We start from the raw sequence: 19019 nt of genomic DNA, 5'->3' as shown, positions 1-19019 counted from the left end.
TTCTAAAACCAACTTGAACATCTGGAGGTTCACAGTTCACGTATTGCTGAAGACTTGCTTGAAGAATTTTGAGCATTACTTTACTAGCATGTGTTACCATACGTAAAATAGATAGCTAATGGGAAATTCCTATACGTCTCAGGAAACTCAAACAGGGGCTCTGTATCAATCTAGAAGGGTGGGATGGGGAAGGAAGTGGGAGGGAGGTTCTAGAGGGAGGGGATATATGTATACCTATGGCTGATTTATTTTGACAGAAAACAACAAAATTCTGTAAAGCAATTATCCTTCAATTAGAAAATAAATATTTTAAAAAGAAAAAAATAAAGGAAAAAAACTGAGTTACTTTCACAAGTTCTTGCTTTCCACTTACAGTGTTGCTGTTGTTCAGTTGCACAGTCGTGTCTCTTTGTGACTCCATGGACTGCAGCACACCAGGCCTCCCTGTCCTTCACCATCTCCCGGAGCTTGCTGAAACTCATGTTTAATGTGATGCCATCCAGGCATCTCAGCCTCTGTCATCCCCTTCTCCTCCTGCTTTCAATCTTTCCCAGCATCAGGGTCTTTTCCAGTGAACTGGCTCTTCACATCAGGTAGCCGAAGAATTGGAGCTTCAGCTTCAGCATCAGTCTTTCCAATGAATATTCAGGACTGACTTCCTTTAGGAAATCAAGATTGCTGGGGAAATATCAATAACCTCAGATATGCAGATGACACCACCCTTATGGCAGAAAGTGAAGAGGAACTAAAAAGCCTCTTGATGAAAGTGAAAGAGGAGAGTGAAAAGGTTGGCTTAAAGCTCAACATTCAGAAAACTAAGATCATGGCATCTGGTCCCATCATTTCATGGGAAATCAGTGATTTCCTTTAGGAAATCAATCCTTTGATCTCCTTGTAGTGAAGTGACTCTGAAAAGTCTTTTCCAACACCACAGTTCAAAAGCAACAATTCTTCAACACTCAGCTTCCTTTATGGTCCAACTCTCACATCCATACATGACTACTGGAAAAACCACAGCTTTGACCATACAGACCTTTGTGGGCAAAATGATGTCTCTGCTTTTTAACACACTGTCTAGGTTTGTCATAGTGTTTCTTCCAAGGAGCAAGTATCTTTTCATTTCAAGGCTGCTGTCACCATCCACAGTGATTTTGGAGCCCAAGAAAATAAAGTCTGTCACTGTTTCCACTTTTTTCTCTTCTATTTGCCATAAAGTGATGGGACTGGGAGGCAAGGTCTTAGTTTTTTGAATGTTGCGTTTTAAGCCAGCTTCCTCACTCTCCTCTTTCACCTTCATCAAGAGGTTCTTTAGTTCCTCTTTGCTTTCTGCCATAAGGATGGTATCATCTTCCTATCTGAGGTTATTGATATTTCTCCTGGCACTCTTGATTCTAGCCTGTGCTTCATCCAGGCCAGCATTTTGCATGATGTACTCTGCATATAAGTTAAATAAGCAGGGTGACAAAATACAGCCTTGATGTACTTCTTTCCCAATTTGGAACCAGACCATTGTTTCATGTGCGGTTCTGTTGTTTCTTGACCTTCATACAGGTTTCCCAGGAGACGGTAAGGTGGTCTGGTATTCCCATGTCTTTAAGAATTTTCCACAGTTTGTTGTGATCCACACAGTCAAAGGCTTTGCTGTAGTCAATGAAGCAAAAGTAGATGCTTTTCTGGAATTCTCTTGCTTTTTCTATGATCCAACGGATGTTGATAATTTGATCTCTTGTTCCTCTGCCTTTTCTACATCCAGCTTGTACATCTGGAGGTTCTTGGTTCACGTATTCTTGAAGCCTAACTTGAAGGATTTTGAGCATTACCTTGCTAGCATGTGAAATCAGTGCAACTGTGTGGTAATTTGAATATTCTTTGGCATGGCCATTCTTTGGCATCGCCCTTCTTATTTCAGATTATTACAGTAATTTGGACTAATTATGAAAGCTAAGTTTTATGCTGTAATTAAAAAACGATCACTCAAAATGTACTTTACAGCAAAACACAACAATATATTTTTTCGTTTCACCAATATGAATAAATTTTACTTCACAAGAAGTCATTTTACTGTTCACATAGAAATCTTTTCTAAAATGGATACTTTCCAAGGAAGCAAGACATTCCTTATATGTAATTCTAAAGTAACTGTAATACTGTTTGATAGATTAAATATATTATTATAAAAAATTACTGATTTTATATTCCTTTCTTATTTCAAATAAAGAAGTAAATTCATATTAAGCAATGACCATTTTATGAATTTTAGATAATTTGTATTTTCCAGTAGTAAGTAGAGAGGCCATTCCAGCTTGTGTTGTTGTTGAGTTGCTAAGTCATGTCTAACTCTTTGTGACCCCATGAACTGGAGCACGCCACGCTCCCGTGTCCTTAACGATCTTCCAGAGTCCCGCTTACTACGCCTCATAGAATTGTCATTTGAAAAACTTTATCAGCTTTACTACAGTAACAATTAACATCTGTGAGTATGTCTGATGGTGACTCTATTTTTTATTTGGGTAAAGAAATCTCCACCAATATACTAGTCACAAATTTTTTTTTTTAATTTCCCAACATTATCTTGAAAGGAGAGGGTATCACAATAACAATTAAAAATCCATTTTAGTCCTATGACTACTATTTAAATATCCCATCTCTTCTATATCCTGTCAAAACCACACAAGTGGGACTTCTCTGGTGGTCCAGTGGTTAAGAATCTACCTGCCAATGCAGGAGACACAGGTTCTATTCCTGGTCTGGAAGGATGCCATGTGTCCTGGGGAAATTAAACCTATGCTCCACAACTACTGAAGCCCACGTGCTCTAGATTCCATGTGTCACAACTACTGAGTCCACACCTAGAGCCCATGCTCCCCAACAAGAGAAGTCACTGCAATGAGAAGCCCATGGACCACAATGAAGAGTAGCTTGCTGCAACTAAAGAAAACCCACACGCAACAATGAAGACCCAGTACAGACAAAAAGAAAGTTTAAAAATAAAAATTTATTTATTAATTAATTTAGGGAAAACACTTAAAAACCAAAACTAGCAAACAAAATTCAATTTAAAAAATTTCAGAAGATAAATATGGAATCAGAAACAAATGTGTGGGAAACATTTTTATTTGGTCAATAAACTTATTTTTAAAAATTCAGAGACTGGCTTAGAAAAGAGCTCAAGAGATCATCTATACCAAATATGTCTTTCTGGGTATGTCCATTTTTGGCAATTATTGGAAATCACTTTTATTAATAAAAGATCTCCAAGGCCCTCTTTTCCAAATACTAAATTAAAAAAATCTGAATCCTCTCCAATGCCTGTAAAGTCAACTTAGATTACAGCAACCCAAACTAGGTGCAGTACTTCAAAAAAGGTTTACCCATCTGTGGGTAATAATCTTCATATTAAATAACAAGTAACAATAATAAATCATAACAAAAAATCATAACAAGAAACCTCTAAAATAAATAGTCTAAATTATATATACATAAGAATCACCAAAAGAAAGATGGATTATCATTTGAGGTATGAATAATGTGAAAGTTTTGAGAGAGAAAGAGAGCATGGGATGGGAGTGATATGTGGGACACAGAATGGTAGCATTGACAAGACAGTGAATTTGACTGGACTGGTCATCTAGGGGACAATCTTCCATCAACAGGTCAACATTTTGTCTATTTTAAAGTATCTGTATTTATCAGTGACTAAGTGACTAAACCGAACTGACTGACTGACCAATCTATATATTGGTGTGTATATGGTAGGCTTGTTGTACAGTCACCAAGTTGTGTCCAACTTTTTGCAACCCCATGGACTGCAGCACACCAGGCTTCCCCATCCTCCACCATCTCCCGGAGATCATATCCATAGTCAGTGATGCTATCTAACCATCTCATCCTCTGCTGCCCTCTTCTCCTTTTGCCCTCAATCCTTTCCACCATCAGGGTCTTTCCCAATGAGCCAGCTCTTTGCATCAGGTGGCCAAAGTATTGGAGCTTCACCTTTAGCATCATTACTGTCAATGAATATTTAGGAGATTTAGCTGATTTCCTTTAGGAGAGCCTGGTTTGATCCCCCTGCTGTCCAATGGACTCTTAAGGGTCTTTTCCAGCACCACAACTCAAAAGCATCTATTCATCTGTGCTCAGTCTTTTTTATGGTCCAACTTTCACATCTGTACATGACTACTGGATAAACTATAGCTTTGAATATACAGACTTTTGTTAGCAAAGTGTTATCTTTGCTTTTTAATATACTGTCTAGGTTTGTCAAAGCTATCATTGGCTTGAAAGTTGAAAGTTATCACTCAGTCATGTCCAACTCTTTGCGACCCCATGGACTGTAGCCTACCAGGCTCCTCCCTCCATGGCATTCTCCAGGCAAGAATACTGGAGTGGGTTGCCATTTCCTTCTCTATCATTGGCTTAGGAGGCACTAAATCTCTTTAAGACATGACCACCACCACAACAAAACAAAATGAGGTAAAATAGACTTTCTTTAATCAAGAAAAGCTGAGTTTTGGGGTGAGATAAAAGGGTAAGAGAATATCTCAAGCAAAGTAATTTCCTGACTCTTACACACTCATACTGTGAAAATTCAATACACTGTAAATGGACAAGCAAAGAAAGCAAACAACCATGTGCAATAAGTAAGGTGACCATTAGCCACATGTGGCTGATTGCCATCAACTAGTCCCAATTGAGATGAACTTTCAGTGTAAAGATTTTGAAGACCTACCACAACATAAAGAGTATATAAAATATATTATTGAAACAAATTTCATCTGTTACTTTGATTTTAGCTACTAAAAATATTTAATTACATATGTGGCTCACATTCTGTTTTGATTGGAGAGCACAACTATATAGGCTGGAAAAAGAAATAAATGCTTTCCCAATCTGCCTGTTCAGCTGGAGGTGGTCTCACAATAGCTCTGACCAACAGGCATAAGAAGACGTCTCTTAGGGACTTTTGGAAGGCTTTTGATGTTTCTGATAAAAAGGGCTACTTCTGATTAAAAGTAGCTAATACATCAGCTTTATCAACCTTCCCCCGGCTTTTTGCCATGATGCCTGTAGTTAGAGCAGCCATTCTGAGATGATGAAGAGAAGAGAAACTGATGGACCAAGGAGCTAACCATTTCCAACATTGCATTATATAAGAAAAACAAGCACCTTTCCTTTAAGCCACTGCAGACATCCCCAACAGACATAGGATGAAACAGTCTACTATTTCATAATGAACTGTGATATTAGAAGGGCCAGGATCAAAGAAAAATTTCAGATATTCATATGACAAGCTTCATTAAATAATGACAACCTTAAATTTATTCAATAATAGCTAGCTGCATAGCCAAAAAAATTAAAAGTGCATTTCTATGTAATCACTTGATAGTTTTGTGTTAGTTTTTTAAAAAAGTCAAAGACACTAATTTGGACATAAGTAAAAATTCACTGATTGTGAAATCAGTGAAGTGACAAGCATTATCAAGGTAATAGCTGAATTCTAAGAACTTCTCAAATATACTGTTAAAAATGAGTAAAAATATTCAGCAAAACAAACTGTATACCAATACTACTGTTACAAAAGATACAATGCCTAAGCAAAGTCCTGGCTTACCATAGGTGTTCACTCAATATTTGAGAATGAGTGAACAGCAGGCATTTAGTCACACATTTCTGACACATGCTACAGAATCTAAGATGGCCACTAAATGTGCTATTTACAGATGTTTAAGTGTGGTAAAATGTTTGCAGAATATTGAAGCTTATTTTTTAAAAAACTGAGGTATAACTGATGTAACAATATTATATAAATATCAGATATACAATTAAGTTATTTTTTACTGCAGTTATAAAAATACATTAGGGTTAACTGAGTTTATAGAAAGAGTAAACTGCAGGATAAAAAGCTGTTGGGGGGGTGAAGTATGAAGAGAAATTTACATTAAAAATAATTACAAATGGGAATTCAATTCAGAGAATAACAAAGATCTCAGAAAAACTAGTCATCTATAAAAGCAATAGGAATACTGACAAAAATCATAAAAATCAACTTTTTCAGAACTCTGAAACTTAAACAAGAGCTTGTAACAATGCAAGGAGCATTAAATAAAGAAATCTCGTGTAAGTAGACTAAGCATTGGAATGTATTGAATGGCTGTTTTCTATTCCTTCTCCCTTGCTTTATCGTAGCCTCATAGTAGTTATGAAAATTAGCAGACTAAAGCCACCAGAAGGAACAAAACAGCTTTGGAACTCACCCAAATCACTGTCTTGGTAAACTGTCACTATTTGAAGAGTCTGACAGCTTTCCGGATACATTCACTCAGAGAGGTTTTCTTTAAATGATCTGACCTGGAGCTTGTACAATGCATACAGCCTTATCCCTAGGCATATATTACATAGCTGCCTAGGCATAATGAGTGGCCACTATTTAATATTTCAACTATCTAAAAACTTTCTTTTTAAAAGATGGGCCATGAGAAGTCAATAGTGGGCTGTGTAAATCTCCAATATATTCCTGGGAAGCCATAAGGATATGCACATTTGTACAGTTGTGCTTTCCTGGCAGTTTAAGTGGTAAAGAATCCACCTACAATGCAGGAGACCCCAGTTCAACTCCTGGGTCAGGAAGATCCCCTGGAGGAAGGCATGGCATTCCACTCCAGTATTCTTGCCTGGAGAATCCCATGGACAGAGGAGCCTGGTGGGCTACAGCTCATGAGGTCACAGAGTCGGACATGAATGAGTGACTAAGCACAGCACACAGTTGTGTTCATAATTAGAAAAGACCTGAGACCTAATCTCACACCTCCATCTGAACTTAAAGCTTTGCAAAAGTAGCAAATGAAGGTTAAAGGAGAGTTACATACATCTACAAAGAACTGAAGATGATTTGGTGAGAAAAACATCTCACTAATAGGGAGAATCAGTAAAGATGTAGAAATTATAGTAAGGAACCAAAATTTAAAAAATGAGTTTAAAGGGCAATAATAAGAATTGCATTCAATAATTATATCAAATCACTGAATTCAATAATTATACCAAAATCACTCCAAATTATTCTTGAGTCACCATGGAATGAGACTACAAATCAATAACAGAAGAAAATTTGGAAAATTCACCAATATATGAAAATGAAACAATAGCCTGCTAACAACCAAGGGGTCAAAGAAGACATCACAAGGGAAATTAGAAAATACACTGAGATGAATGAACATAAAACCGTAATATAACAAAAATAATGGGATGCAGCTGAGCAAGCTGAAGAGGGAAATTTACAACCACAAATGCCTGTATCTGAAAAGCAGAATGATGTCAAATCAATAACCTAATCTTCTACCTTAAGAAACTAGAAAAATAAGAGCAAAATAAATCCCTTCGAACCAGAAGAAAGGAAATAATAAGGACCACAGAGGAAATAAATAAAATAGAGAAGAGAAAAACAGTAAATCAGTAAAATCAAAAGTTGATTCTTTGAAAAAAATCAGTAAAACTGATAAATCTTTATCCAAACTGACCAAGTAAAAGAGGAGCTATGATTTAAATTACTAAACTAAGGAGTGAAAGAGGAGGTATTAATGCCAACTTTGGAGGAGGGAAAAAAGGATTAATAACCTAGATGAAATGGACAAAGTCCTGGAAAGACACAAACTACCAACACTGACTCAGAAACAAACAAAAATCTGAGTAGACATATAGTAAGGCACTGAATCAATAATCAAAAATCCTCACAGCAAGGAAACCCAAACCCAGGCAACTTCAGGCTGCACAGTGGCTCAGATGGTAAAGAATCTGCCTGCAATGCATGAGACCTGGGTTCGATCCCTAGGTCAGGAAGATCCCTTGGAGGAGGAAATGACAATCAACTACAGTATTCTTGCCTGGGAAATCCCACTGGCAGAGGAACCTCAGAGGCTACAGTCAAGGAGGTTGCAAAAGAGTCAGACACAACTTAGTGACTAAACAACAATAGCCAGCTTCACCAATGAATTCTACCAAATGTTTAAAGAAGAATTAACACAAATCTTTCATAAAAACTTCTAAGAAAGAGGAAGAAATGTTTCTTAAACATTTGAACGAGGCCTTTATTAAACTAATACCAAAGTCAAAGATGTTATACAAAGAAACAAAAACAACAAAATATACACCAATATCCATTAAGAGCACTGATGAGAAAATCCCAAAAAAACTAGAAAATGGAATGAAGCAGTATAAAAAAATCTTACATGACAAAGCAATATTTACCCACCACATATTTTCAGTTCAGTTCAGTTCAGTCGCTCAGTTGTGTACGACTCCTTGTGACCCCATGAACTGCAGCACGCCAGGCCTCCCTGTCAGTCACCAACTCCCAGAGTCCACCCAAACCCACGTTCATTTTGTCGGTGATGCCATCCAACCATCTCATCCTCTGTCATCCCCTTCTCCTCTGGCCTTCAATCCTTCCCAGCATCAGGGTCTTTTCCAAGGAGTCAGTTCTTTGCATCAGGTGGCCAAGTATTGGAGTTTCAGCTTCACCATCAGTCCTTCCAGTGAATATTCAGGACTGATTTCCTTTAGGATTGGCTGATTTGATCTCCTTGCAGTCCAAAGGACTCGCAAGAATCTTTTCCAACACCACAGTTCAAAAGCATCAATTCTTTGGCACTCAGCTTTCTTTATAGTCCAACCCTCACATCCATACATGACTCCTGGAAAAACCACAGCTTTGACTAGATGGACCTTTGTTGGCAAAGCAATGTCTCTGCTTTTTAATACACTGTCTACATTTGTCATAGCTTTTCTTCCAAGGAGCAAGCGTCTTTTAATTTCATGGGTGCAGTCACCATCTGCAGTGATTTTAGAGTCCAAGAAAATAAAGTCTCTCACTGTTTCCTCATCTATTTGCCATGAAGTGATAGGACCAGATGCCATGATCCTAGTTTTTTGAATGTTGAGTTTCAAGCCAGCTTTTTCACTTTCCTCTTTTACTTTCAGTAAGAGGTTCTTTAGTTCTTTGCTTTCTGCCATAAGGGTAGTGTCATGTGTGTATCAGTTTATTGATATTTCTCCCGGCAATCTTGATTCCAGCTTGTGCTTCATTCAGCTCAGAATTTCGCATGATGTACTCTGTGTATAAGTTAAATAAGCAGGGTGACAAAATACAGTCTTGACATGCTCCTTTCCCAATTTGGAACCAGTCTGTTGTTCCATGTCCGGTTCCAACTGTTGCCTCTTGACCAGAATACAGATTTTTCAGGAGACAGGTAAGGTGGTCTGATACTCTCATGTCTTTAAGAATTTTCCACAGTTTGTTGTGATCCACACAGTCAAAGGCTTTGGTGTAGTCAATAAACCAGAAGTAGATGTTTTTCTGGAACTCTCTTGCTTTTTCTATGATCCAACAGATGTGGGCAATTTGATCTCTGGTTCCTCTGCCTTTTCTAAATCCAGCTTGAACATCTGGAAGTTCTCAATTCATGTACTATTGAAGCCTCACTTGGAAAATTTTGAGCATTACTTTGCTAGCGTGTGAGATGAGTGCAATTGTGTGGTAGTTTGAACATTCTTTTGTTTGAACATATTTATAAAAATAGTAAAAGGGATAGGGAAAAGGACAGAAAAAAGGAGATAAAAAGATATAGAACAAAGTGTAAGGGTTGAATATACAAGTAGCCTGGTAAAAGAAGATCCTAGGTGAGAACTTCCCAAATCTTTCCAAAGATACTAAACTAGACTATTTGAAAACTTCCACATGCCCCAAGGAGAATAAATACGAAGAACAGCACAGCTAGCACATCTTAGTGAAACTAATAAAAATCAAATACAAATTTTAAAGCAGCCCGAGTAGATAACATTTTCATAGAAACAATGGAATTCAAGCTGATTTATTAACAAAAACAATGGAAGCCTAACAACAACACAATGACATATTTTAAATGTTGAAAGAAAAAACTGTCAACTTAAAATATATTTCAAAATTAAAATGGAAAGAAAGATATTTAAAAAAAACAAACAAACAAATAAGGAATGGACAATGACCCCAGACAGAATATCCCAGGAAAGAAAGGTGGTCATCATAAAGGTACATGGGTAGGTACATGTACAGTCATAAAGGGTCTGCCTGCAATGTGGGAGACCCAGGTTCAATCCCTGGGTTGGGAATATCCCCTGGAGAAGGAATTGGCAACCCACTCCAGTATTCTTGCCTGGAGAATCCCATGGACAGAGGAGCCTGATGGGCTAACAGACCGTGGGGTCACAAAGAGTTGGATACAACTGAATGACTAACACACAGGTATGTGTATATGAATGAATGTACGGTTCAATATTGATGTAATCATCAATAATAAAGAGGTTTTGTTCAGTTTAAAAATATATGTAGTATTAAAATAAATGCAAACAAAACCACAGTAGTAGGTAATAAGTATGTAGAGCTAAAATGTGGTAAGGTTCTTAAATTATCTGTAAAGCAGAAAGCAAAGAAGAACTAAAGAGCCTCTTGATGAAAGTGAAAGAGGAGAGTGAAAAGGTTGGCTTAAAACTCAACATCCACAAAACTAAGATCATGGCATCTGGTCCCATCACTTCATGGCAAACAGATGGGAAAACAATAGAAACAGTGAGAGACTTTTTTAGGCTCCAAAATCACTGAAGATTGTGTGACTGCAGTCATGAAATTAAAAGACTCTTGCCTCCTTGGAAGAAATGCTATGACAAACCTAAACAGCATATTAAAAAGCAGAGACATTGCTTTGCCGACAAAGGTCTGTCTAGTCAAAGCTATGGTTTTTCCCAGTAGTCATGCATGGATGTGAGAGTTGGACTATGAAAAAAACTGAGCACCAAGAATTCATGATTTTGAACTCTGGTGTTGGAGAAGACTCTTGAGAGTCCCTTGGACTGCAAGGAGATTAAACCAGTCCATCTGAAAGGAAATCAGTCCTGAATATTCACTGGAAGGACTGATGGTGAAGCTGAAACTCCAAGACTTTGGCCACCTGATGCAAAGAACTGACTCCTTGGAAAAGACCCTGATGCTGGGAAAGATTGAAGGCAGGAGGAGAAGGGGACAACAGAAGATGAGATGGTTGGATGGCATCACTGACTCTATGGACATAAGTTTGAGTAAGCTCCAGGAGTTGGTGATGGACAGGGAGGCCTGGCATGCTGCAGTTCATGGGATTGCAAAGAGTTGGACACGACTGAGCAACTGAACTGAACTGAACTGAAAGCAAAGTATAAATTTGAGTAGATTCTGAAGTTGCTGTCCTTTCTAAAGTAGCCACTAAAAAATAATATAACAACTGGTTTAACAACAAATTCAATAAATCAAAAAAAAAAAATCTAAGAAGGAAAAAAGGGTACAAAGAATAGATAAGGCCAATAACAAACAGAAAGATAAAAGACTTAAACCAAGATATATCAATATTTACATTAAATGTATATGAACTAAATACTCCAATTAAAAGAAAAAGACTGCCAAACTAGATTTAAAAAATAATAACTATATGGTGCTTACAAAAGATACCAGATACAAATAGGAACACAGTTTTAAAATAAATGAAAGTTTTAGAAATGCCATACAAACACTAATGAAAAGGAACTGGTCTCTCAAGATAAATTTTAACGAAGAAATTTAATAGGAGTTAAAATGGGACATTTCCAACTAAAGAGTACAACAATCTCAAATCACATGCCTGTAATTTTATAAAAACAAATACACATACATATGTGTGTATATATTTATACATACATATAGATATACACATACATATTCATGTACAAGTACACACACATATATACATACTAATAAATCAGAAAATTACAGAACTAAATGCAGAAAAACAAATTCACAATCACGTTTGCAAACTTAATGAACATATCAGACAAAAAAAAGTACAACATGTAAAAGATGAGATGAGCATAACTAATGCGTTTACCTAAGAAATGTATAAAGCAATTTAAACCTAATAGCATTTTTGCCTTGTTTCTATGACACATTAACCAATAATTAACATAGCTTGCATGACTTGTTTCCTTATTTCATCCAGATATTTTCTCAAAAGCTCTTTTCCAGAAAAGCCTGTCCTGATAACTCTACTTAAAAGTTTTATAGTTTTATTTTCTATTTTCCCCCTTACATGCTTAAAAAAAATTATGTATCATTTCTGGACATTATAGCCTATATTTAAATATTTATTAATTCTGTTTTCCTTATTATAATTCAAATTTCATGGCATTATAGACTAATATCTTTTCTCACTGCTCTATTCTATTTGGTCTATTTTAGAAACTCAATAAATATTTGCCAAATAAGCTTGGTTCATTAAAGAATGCATGACTGAGTAAACATGCAAAACATGAATAAATAGACAAACTCTGAGTCAGCCTGGTTGCCCTCAATACTTGAACATGAAGATGTCACATGACATGTGTCACTCATATCTGTACAGAATAAGCAGAGATAGAACACTATCAATAGAATGAATGGACTCTGGTGCCAGACTGCATAGTTTAAATCCCAGCGCTGTCAATGACTATCTGTGTGACCCTGGACAGGTTATTTCTTGACTCTCCATTATTTTCATCATTTGTAAAATGAAGACAATACTATATCAAGTCGATAGTTTTGTGAAGATTAAAATTGTTTATATGTGCAAAGTACTTCGAACAAAGGTAGCACATAATAAATGCTATTATGTTAAGTGTTATGTTATTATGTTAAGAGTTAACTACTACTATTATCATTATCATTGCTTCCTATAAATTTGAGAAACAAGAACAATAATACCTTTTTTTCTTAGAGAAAAACATCTATAAATACTTTTGAGTAACCTATTCATTTTTGTGTCTACATTGTTGAAAAGCAAGAACTAAGAATACCTTGCAACACCTCAATAATTATAGAGATTTCTTCTAACTATTAAAAGACAGAAACCCCTCAAGTTCAGCTTGAAAACCATTTCACATCAAGAGACAGTCTGTAACACAGAAGTATCCACACAATAAACAGAAGCAAAAAAAAAAAACCAAAAAAAACCAAAAAAAGGTCTGCTAGTATTTTAAGGAGATAACATGCAAACAAAGTAAAAGTCAAAACTCACTAAATAATAAGTTAAAAACCTATTTTCAAAATTAAAGTCTCAGTATATAAGAGAAAAAAATTATATCTTAAAACATCTAACAAAGGTCACTTAGCAACCATTGTTTAGTATGCTGGCTCCCAATCATACCCAATGCCTACTATTTATGCCCTGTGCAGTTCCCTCTCACACTGATTTAAGACTGACCAATGTAATAGAGGATACTGTAAAATGATGGAGGGTGACTTCCCAGACGAGGTTGTAAAAAAAGCACTGTACTTCCATCTTGCTCTTTGGGATCACTTTCTCTGGAAAAAGTCACCTGACATATACTAAAGGCACTCAAGTAGCGCTATGGAGAGGCCTCTTGCCCACAATCATGTGAGTGAACCACTCTAGGGCCCTCCAGGCTCAGTAAGCCTTCAGTTAACCATAAATCTGCCTTATTATTTGAATCCAACTTATGAGACTCCATGTCAGCAACACCCTGGTTAGTTTCTCCTGAATTCCTGACTCACTGAAACTATGAGATGTTTGCTCTTTTAAGCCACTAAGCTCTGAGACAATTTGTTACTCAGAAATAGGCAGTTTATACAGCAAGAAATTAATTCCACATGTCACCCAATCTAAAAACATTTGAAAAGATCTTCTGGGTTTTGATGGTAAAAGGCATCTTTGCAAAATAAAAAGTAAATGGCACATGATACACAGTTGGCAAAAAAGACTTTTCCAGGTTTCACGTTGAACAGACACCTACAGATTTGTATAGTAATTTTATGTAGAAGGCTTACAACCTACACTTCCACCAAAGAGCTAAAGAAATAATCATCTGACCATTCTTGAAAAAACAAAGCTACAAACATATTTATCTAAAGGAACTGGAGTTCGCAGGATCATTTGACAAATTTCCATCAGTACAACTGGTTCTATGACCACTCCAAGTGTTATCCCCAGTTAATGCTATTTCCACTTAAATTCTAAGCTTGTAGAAAGATGTTTGAAGTTACTGTTTTCAAAACTGACATGATACTGTGACTTGTGACCAATTAAAGCACACTAAAATTAGAGTCATATAACAGCATAATACTAGAAAAGGGACATTAAAATCCATACAGACATTTTTCCATCTCCATTTATAATGATTTAGCAGATATAATCTAACACACAACATACAATTAACATTTTTTAATAGTTTAACAAAAAATAAGAGTAAATCTAAAACGTAAAAGGAAAGACAAAATTTCACCCTTTATAAATCTTTACTTTCAAAGTGTTCTTTGAGACTTAATAGTTTTGGGGTCATCAAAGTCTAAAAGTTCCCTTATTTTATTAAGGAATTATGAATCTTCCCATACAATGAAGGCTTTCCACAAAAAGGAAGGAAAAATTAAACACAAAATAAAATCTCATATTTTTCTAGTAGTCATGTATGGATGTGAAAGAGACTATAAAGAAAGCTGAGTGCCGAAGAATTGATGCTTTTGAACTGTGGTGATGGAGAAGACTCTTGAGAGTCCCTTGGACTGCAAAGAGATCAAACCAGTAAATCCTAAAGGAAATCAGTCCTGAATATTCATTGGCAGGACTGATGCTGAAGCTGAAACTCCAATACTTTGGCCACCTGATGTGAAGAACTGACTCACTGGAAAAGACCCTGATGCTGGGAAAGACTGAAGGCAGGAGAAGGCGACAACAGACGGTTGGATGGCATCACTGACTCGATGGACATGAGTTTGAGTAAGCTCCGGGAGTTGGTGATGGACAGAGAAGCCTGGCATGCTGCAGTCCAAGGCGTCACAAAGAGTGGGACACGACTGAGTGACTGAACTGAACTGAACTTATGGGGGTATGTGAGGGTCTTTAATGTTAAACAAAGTAAGTTTCTCGGGATCCATTCTGAATGATACAGTTCTTGCTTATTTTAATCTACTTTTAGGTTATTTACAGAGTATGTCCTAGAACGTAACATAGAATACCATGTGGTAGTTCATTACTTTGCCCCCTCCAACAGATATAAATGAGCTCTCTCTTTTAATAAACAGAGGGACTGACTTAGGTGAACTTTGTATTTAGTTAATATACATGTAAGATTGGTCTGATTCCCAACGCTCCCCTACCCAAAATATTTTAGCATCACTATTTTCACAACACTATGAAAACTGAGAACTAGTTGGATGATAACATGTAGTTCTTTGATAAATAAAACAGAAGAAACCATAAGTAGTTACTGTTATTCATTATTATTATTGCTTCTTTATTATTTAGCTATATTTCCAAAGAGGTTTTACTTATGTGTATTAAAAAGGCACAGTGGATGTATAAGATTATGAACTACTGGAGGGCAGGGCTACATGTACTGATTTCATAGCACCCTGAGTGCAGTCCAGTGATGACTTTACTGTTTAGTATGATAAATTGTTCTCCATGCATGGATCTTAGGAAAAAATAATAATTAATATATAACTATATAATATATCTACTCTTTGATAGAATTCTCACTGTATACACTGGTGGTTTAGTCGCTAAGTGGTGTCCGACTCTTTGCGACCCCATGGACTGCAGTCTGCCAGGCTCCTCTGTCCATGGGATCTCCCATGCAAGAATACTGGAGTGGGTTGCTATTTCTTTCTCCAGAGGATCTTCCTGACCCAGAGATCAAACCCACCTCTCCTGCATTGCAGGCAGACTCTTTACTGCTGTGCCACCAGGGAAGCCCTTCTCACTCTATATACCATCTCAATAATAATAGCTTTTTACTTCAACTGTGACACAATTCAAAATACGTTAACATATGGGTCTGTCTGTATGTTTGTTCAAGCATTAGGGCCTATGAAAAATTTCTCAACTTTGTGATACAGTTATTTTCAAATTTCCTAATAAGAATAAAAACATGATACTTATCTTTTGAAAAAAATTAAGAACTCTACTGAAGTCAAACAAAAATAACAAAACATGATAAATGAATTTTTACTATTAAAAGGATGGGTTACAAAAAGCAACAAAAGAAAAGAAGACAATAATTCTGAGAAAATCTGGAAAGGCTTTTATTTTTATAGTTACTAAAATTTCTGAAAGTTACAAGGTTTTATTTCAGAATACTTGAAATATAGCCTTCATAGGAGCAGAGTTTTACAACCTGTTACATATTTTGTTTATTTTTAAAGTGCTTTGCATTGATAATATAAAGACTTTTTAGCTGAGCATTCAAAATTCCTTACCTGACTATATGAATTTAAGAATAACCCAATTTACACAATTAAAAATAAGTTTTAAAAAGTAAAAGAAAAAAGGTATTCTTAGAGATGAAATTTAGTACTACAGAATTTGGGAAAATCATACCTCATCAGTGTTGTAGATAATCTGGAGTCCTGAGGAAATCATTTCCACAAGGTAAAGGAGATAGAGAGACACTGCATTTATCTGAAAACCAACAAACACTACAATAGGTTAAAGAAAACAACAAAAATACTATGTTACAAAATTAAATGTAAAAGCTAAAATTACAAGTCATTTGCTCTTGTAGTAGCATATAAAACTGTCTTCTTTCCTATGAAAAATAAAGGAGCTGTGGATTTAGTTCATAATAAAATCTCAGCTTTGTATATAAAACTCTAAAATCCTCAAATTCACTATGATGGTTATTAACAGCTGATTAGGAGTATTTTTATGACATTTGCTTTCTAAGATTTATTTTGAAACTGTAGATTTAGAGAAGGCAATGGCATCCCACTCCAGAATTCTTGCCCGGAAAATCCCATGGACGGAGGAGCCTGGTGGGCTGTAGTCCATGGGGTCGCGAAGAGTCGGGCACAACTGAGCGACTTCACTTTCACTTTGAAATAGTTTTGTCCCTTGGGCAGCTACGCAATGTGAATCCAATTCAAGAGTGGGTAAATGAAAAAATTACCGGGCAGTAAGACATTAGGACTAGGCCACCATAAACAAAGGCAGTACATCCTGTATTCAGAGAATACAGAACTTATATAAGCAACTGTAGGAACATATTTATCAAACATTTAAAATATATTTATGAAAAAGGTATTCTAAAAACGAGGCTTTTTCTTTTAGTTTATTAGTCTATTAAAGATAAATATTGTATGCTCTAAACAAAACAAACAAAAGAAGACAATAATGTCCCCTTTAACCAAAAATAAAGATTCTCATAGAATTCTGAATGGGCTATATACATTTTCTCGAGAAAATAAGCAGTGAAAGATAAATAGCACAACATGGACAAACCTTGAAAACATTACACTAAAAGAAAGAAATCAGTCACATTAGACCACATGGTATATGATTCCATTTATATGAAATGTACAAAATAGGCTTATTCATACAGACAGAAAAGTAGACTGGTAATTGCCTAGAGTGGGGGTCTTTGAAGGAGATGAGGAGTGACTGCTAACAGGTACTGGATTTCGTTCCAGGGTGAGGAAGATGTTCTGCAATGTTGATTGAACAACTTTGTGAATATGTTAAAGAGCTGTATACTTTACATAGGCAAATTGTATATTATGTGAATTATATCTCAATAAAGTTATCCAATAAACAAATAAATGAGAAGCAGTGAAAATTTTTCATTTAGCCAGGAAACAGCTAACTTGAAGTAAAAACAAAGAGGTAAGATATAATTTTCTTATCATATAATTCTAATCCAGAAGATTATTACCCACTAACAGCCTTGCTGCCCTGTGCCTTCGTTGACTCTCCTCCAATCCTTTCTGAGTAACGGACAGAAAGTTGGGGCAGAAAATTATTTGTGCCCTAGATGCCTTGGACAAAGCAGCTGTGTGCCACCAAGGCCTGCCAGTGGGGGTAACTCTCTCAGGAATCAGGACTATCCTGAATGTCTCTTGACTTCCCAGCACTCAAAGTCCAGTAGGTCTCAGGGTCTTGTCAAGGTCCAAGTGGGCCACATAAAAAGATGGAGGATTCTAGTTTAAGGCATTTTATAAAAGATCAACATTAACTCTTGAGTGACTTTGCTCAGAACATAGTAAGCAAGAGCTTCATCCCATTGGGTCACCCAAATATTCTCATAGAGCACTGACACTGGCCTGTTAGAAATCATCTCAAAGAAATTTCATTTCCATTGACAGCCAACCACAGCAATATCTCAAAGAGCTCTCTGCTGTGATTTTTAGGAGGCTTCTGTGAGAAAATATCAGTAAGTGGCAAAATGTATGGGACTGCCAAATAACAGGCTGACCAGCATTTATTTGAAACCAACTATGTGCTAGGCATTAATCTGAGATACAAAAACAAATGAATCATTATCTTCTAAAAACTCTATGTCAAAAAGTAAACATATCTGTGAAAGCAAAAGGTACAGAAAACCTAATTATTTGAAAAATTATGAGACAGCTGAGCAACCACGTATTTATGTAACATTAAATCTCCACAGAACTGGTTACAAATAACTATTAAGAGTTTCTGCTGCATAGAAATGGGGACACTGAACTTTCTGTGTTTGCAGGAGTCATTCTAAAATAAGATGTTTCAGATCTCTAGAGAGAAAGGAACTATAAAAAGGAGATACTCATATTTTAGTAAGGAATATATGAATAGTAAGTATTCTATTCTAAAGACAACAGAACCAAATGATGAAGAGGAAGAAAATCCATTAAAGATAAATAGCACATATGATACTTGTACACTAGAAACAAGGCAAAGGGGCACACAGGTGTGAGAGAAAAAGTGAAAACAAAATATGAAGCTTTAGTGTATTCTTAGCATATAAAAGTTATATGTAAAACTTAAAATAACATAAAACTTAAAGAACCCAGAAATGCGATTTGGAATTATCATTTTAGTGGTACGTTTTTAGCATCATTGAAGGCTGATTCATTAGAAATGGGCTGTCATGTAACAAAAACTTCTGATCTGCTGTTATATTACTGTCAGTTGCCTTTTATTCTCTAGTTCCTAAATACTGAAATTCCTCTAGATTTGATAATG

General features: G+C 36.0%; 1 protein-coding gene across 4 annotated transcripts in view; it reads right to left on the bottom strand.

Moving 5' to 3' along the window:
- The window catches only part of PHKB (phosphorylase kinase regulatory subunit beta), a 221781-nt gene that overhangs the window by 155569 nt on the left and 47193 nt on the right, over window positions 1-19019 (bottom strand). For all 4 annotated transcript variants that reach the window (XM_043437856.1, XM_043437857.1, XM_043437858.1 and 1 more), the window contains one exon: window positions 16401-16481. In XM_043437856.1, coding sequence (XP_043293791.1) covers window positions 16401-16481 — 81 coding nt within the window. The remainder of the gene's footprint in view (window positions 1-16400; window positions 16482-19019) is intronic.

The sequence above is a fragment of the Cervus canadensis genome, chromosome 18 (assembly GCF_019320065.1).
Source record: "Cervus canadensis isolate Bull #8, Minnesota chromosome 18, ASM1932006v1, whole genome shotgun sequence".
NCBI classification, from domain to species: Eukaryota; Metazoa; Chordata; class Mammalia; order Artiodactyla; family Cervidae; genus Cervus; species Cervus canadensis.
This window is presented reverse-complemented; position numbering and strand designations above follow the sequence as displayed.